Source organism: Pinus tabuliformis, chromosome J (assembly GCF_031772625.1).
Source record: "Pinus tabuliformis cultivar Carrire ecotype Pingquan chromosome J, CPIR1, whole genome shotgun sequence".
Lineage (NCBI taxonomy): Eukaryota > Viridiplantae > Streptophyta > Pinopsida > Pinales > Pinaceae > Pinus > Pinus tabuliformis.
In genome coordinates this window covers 1,513,303,242-1,513,305,804 of record NC_142295.1, presented here as the reverse complement: position 1 = coordinate 1,513,305,804, position 2,563 = coordinate 1,513,303,242, and the positions used below count along the sequence as shown (strand labels likewise).

Below are 2,563 nucleotides of genomic sequence, written 5' to 3'. Positions count from 1 at the left end.
TTAAGCGCCACTACTAGAAGCAATTACAACCCTTGAAATGCAAGCTCCATTTCTACATTAGGGTCATCAACAAATATAATGGAATTCAAACTACCATGTCTACACACAAATTGAGTGACTCTGCCTCCCACTTCTCAAGCCCATTTATAGAAAACTCTAGGGCTAATATAGACATGATATTAAGAGTCCCTACAATCTTCCTTTTATTTGTTTATCAAGAATAGAACATGTGGCTTATGGCTAAAATAAGAAAATATGAGATTTGGGGTGTTTCTCATCATCTTCAAAAGGACATTTCCTCCTTTGAATAGTTCAAACCCATATCCTTGTGTAATTCAGTATAAAATCATCTTCAACATCATTTCTCATAGGCTAAAAGACGTTCTTTATGATAATATTTGCCTAATGAATATGGATTCATGAGAGAGACAAACCCTTGAAGAAATCTACATCTCCCAAGAAAACCTTCATTCAATCCATACAAATCATTAAAAAATAATAATTGATGCACCCATACAAATGGATCCATAATTTGGAAAGACATTATTCAAGCCTTTTTTTCATCAGTAAATGGTTAATTTATAATATTAGTGATAAATATCAACTTTTCATTACAAAAGACAATTTGATTGAGTTCCATAATCAATGTTTACTCCCTCCAAAAATCATCCATTAACTTAATATATATATTCTAGATTCTAAATCAAGTAATGAGACATGACTATATCTTGGGTCACAAATTAACAAAGCAAAAACTACTAAAAAAACAAAAACATCATAGATAGCATTTCCTTATACTAGTCTATGCCTAATATAGAGTTAGAACTCCACACAAAATGATGAAAAATATTGATGACACAGCATTTCACATCAAAGTCTTAAACCGGGCTCCGTGCACCTAAAAATTAGATTCAAATCTCCACGGTCGCTGCAGATATGGTAATGCCTGCAAAGACCTTCCCACCATCACTGTTAACTTTCGTGAACTCCCTGGTTGACGGATTAAACAGATAAGAGATGTGTTTTCGGAGGGCGTCTAAACCGCTGACAAAAATCTGGTCACGCCACTGTGTAGCGCACGTAATGAAGAGAATATCCCGGGGATTCGGAAAGGAAGCTACCACACTCCAAACGTCCTTCTCAACATCATACTTCTCCACCCCTTGTTCAGTGAACACGTACACCTCCCCGGAAGAAGAAGAAGAAACCACACAGCTTCTCCTTAATCCTCCCCTAAAGTTCCCCCAATGTGCCGTCATTCTCCACGTTCCCTCACTCGGATCGAAAACTTCTCCACTTTGGCCTTCGTCTAACACCATGAATTTACCATCCATGAAAACACCGCGGCATCCCTGGCCGTGCGGTTCGATCATAGGAGGCAAAATTTCCCACTTGTCTTTCTCCACGTCATATGCTTCTGCAGCTGCAAGAGGGCTGTCACGCTCGCCGATACCGCCAGCGACGTAGACAAGTCCGGTGGAAGAAGAGACAGAGCACGCAAAGAATGATCGAGGTGTCGGCATGTCAGCTCCGCGGCGCCATCTGGCAGATTCAAAGTCATAAATGTAAACACTCTTCATCAAAGTTGCTCTGGACGGGTGCATTCCGCCTATGAGAAGTAGCTTCCGATTCACAGCTACGCACTGACACCATATTGGTATTTTAGTATTGTGGGGATCATCAATTGGAGGTAGCCTTTCCCAGGTGCCCTTCACAGGGTCGTATACTGTTACTACAAAGAGGGGATGCATATATCTGTGATTTCTATCTTTTTGAATCAAGCAAATAAGCTGCTCGCTCGTCCCACATTTCTTCCTGTCAGCATAGAACGTAGGGCTACTGAGTATAGCCTCCCAGCTTTTGCACACAGCTTTCAGCGTATCGTGTGATGTGTAAGGCATTCTTAGCAAACACTGTCGAACGACATCCTTCGGAATAACCTCCTCCATTAGGGCACTTCAAACACACCAATTTCCTGATCGATCGAGTTTACCCAGAGCTTTATCGCAAATAAAGAAATAAATATGAAAGTGAACGATGGTACCTCCGAATCTAAAAGTGACAGTTATATATAATGTGTAGATGTCTATGTTTATTCAAAGCCACATGAAACCCTAATTTCAAACCCACCAGAAACGGAGTTCGTTATATCGATATTTATTCGTAATACGAAAATAAATCATTTTTTAATTCATAATATAAGTAAGTTTGACCAATCAACTCTTTGACACGGCAATGCTTTATGCAAAATCGTTCATTACCTCCACATGAACATGACCGGACTCCACTACATGAGCATGATGGGACTCCACTAAGGAATATAATGTTTTATTTATATACATATATATATTTTTTGGTTTTGTTTGTTGAATAATTCAAAGTTTTTTAGGTCAACTTTGCGGAGCATTTACCCTACCAGGAACTCCGCAAGAACTCCGAAGATTGGGGAGATGTCATTCCCTCATCTCATAAACCTTAAGCCTAAGAAAACAGGTTTGAAGGGAGGACAGGTAAGATGACAGGTCCTAAATGAATATATATTTTAATGAGTTGAGAGGGGTTT

At 39.4% G+C, this 2,563-nt stretch overlaps 1 protein-coding gene across 1 annotated transcript; it reads right to left on the bottom strand.

Annotated features, from left to right (window-relative positions):
• Positions 1-911: 911 nt before the first annotated feature.
• Positions 912-1,949, bottom strand: LOC149233229 (F-box/kelch-repeat protein At2g44130-like). The gene has a single exon (XM_089382126.1). It carries the CDS (start codon positions 1,947-1,949, stop codon positions 912-914), a length of 1,038 nt encoding a protein of 345 aa, XP_089238252.1.
• Between the last annotated feature and the right edge of the window lie 614 nt (positions 1,950-2,563).

Coding starts and splice junctions, on each gene's coding strand:
- LOC149233229 (XM_089382126.1), bottom strand. CDS start 1,949: ATGGAGGAGGTTATTCCGAAGGATGTCGTTCGACAGTGTTTGCTAAGA.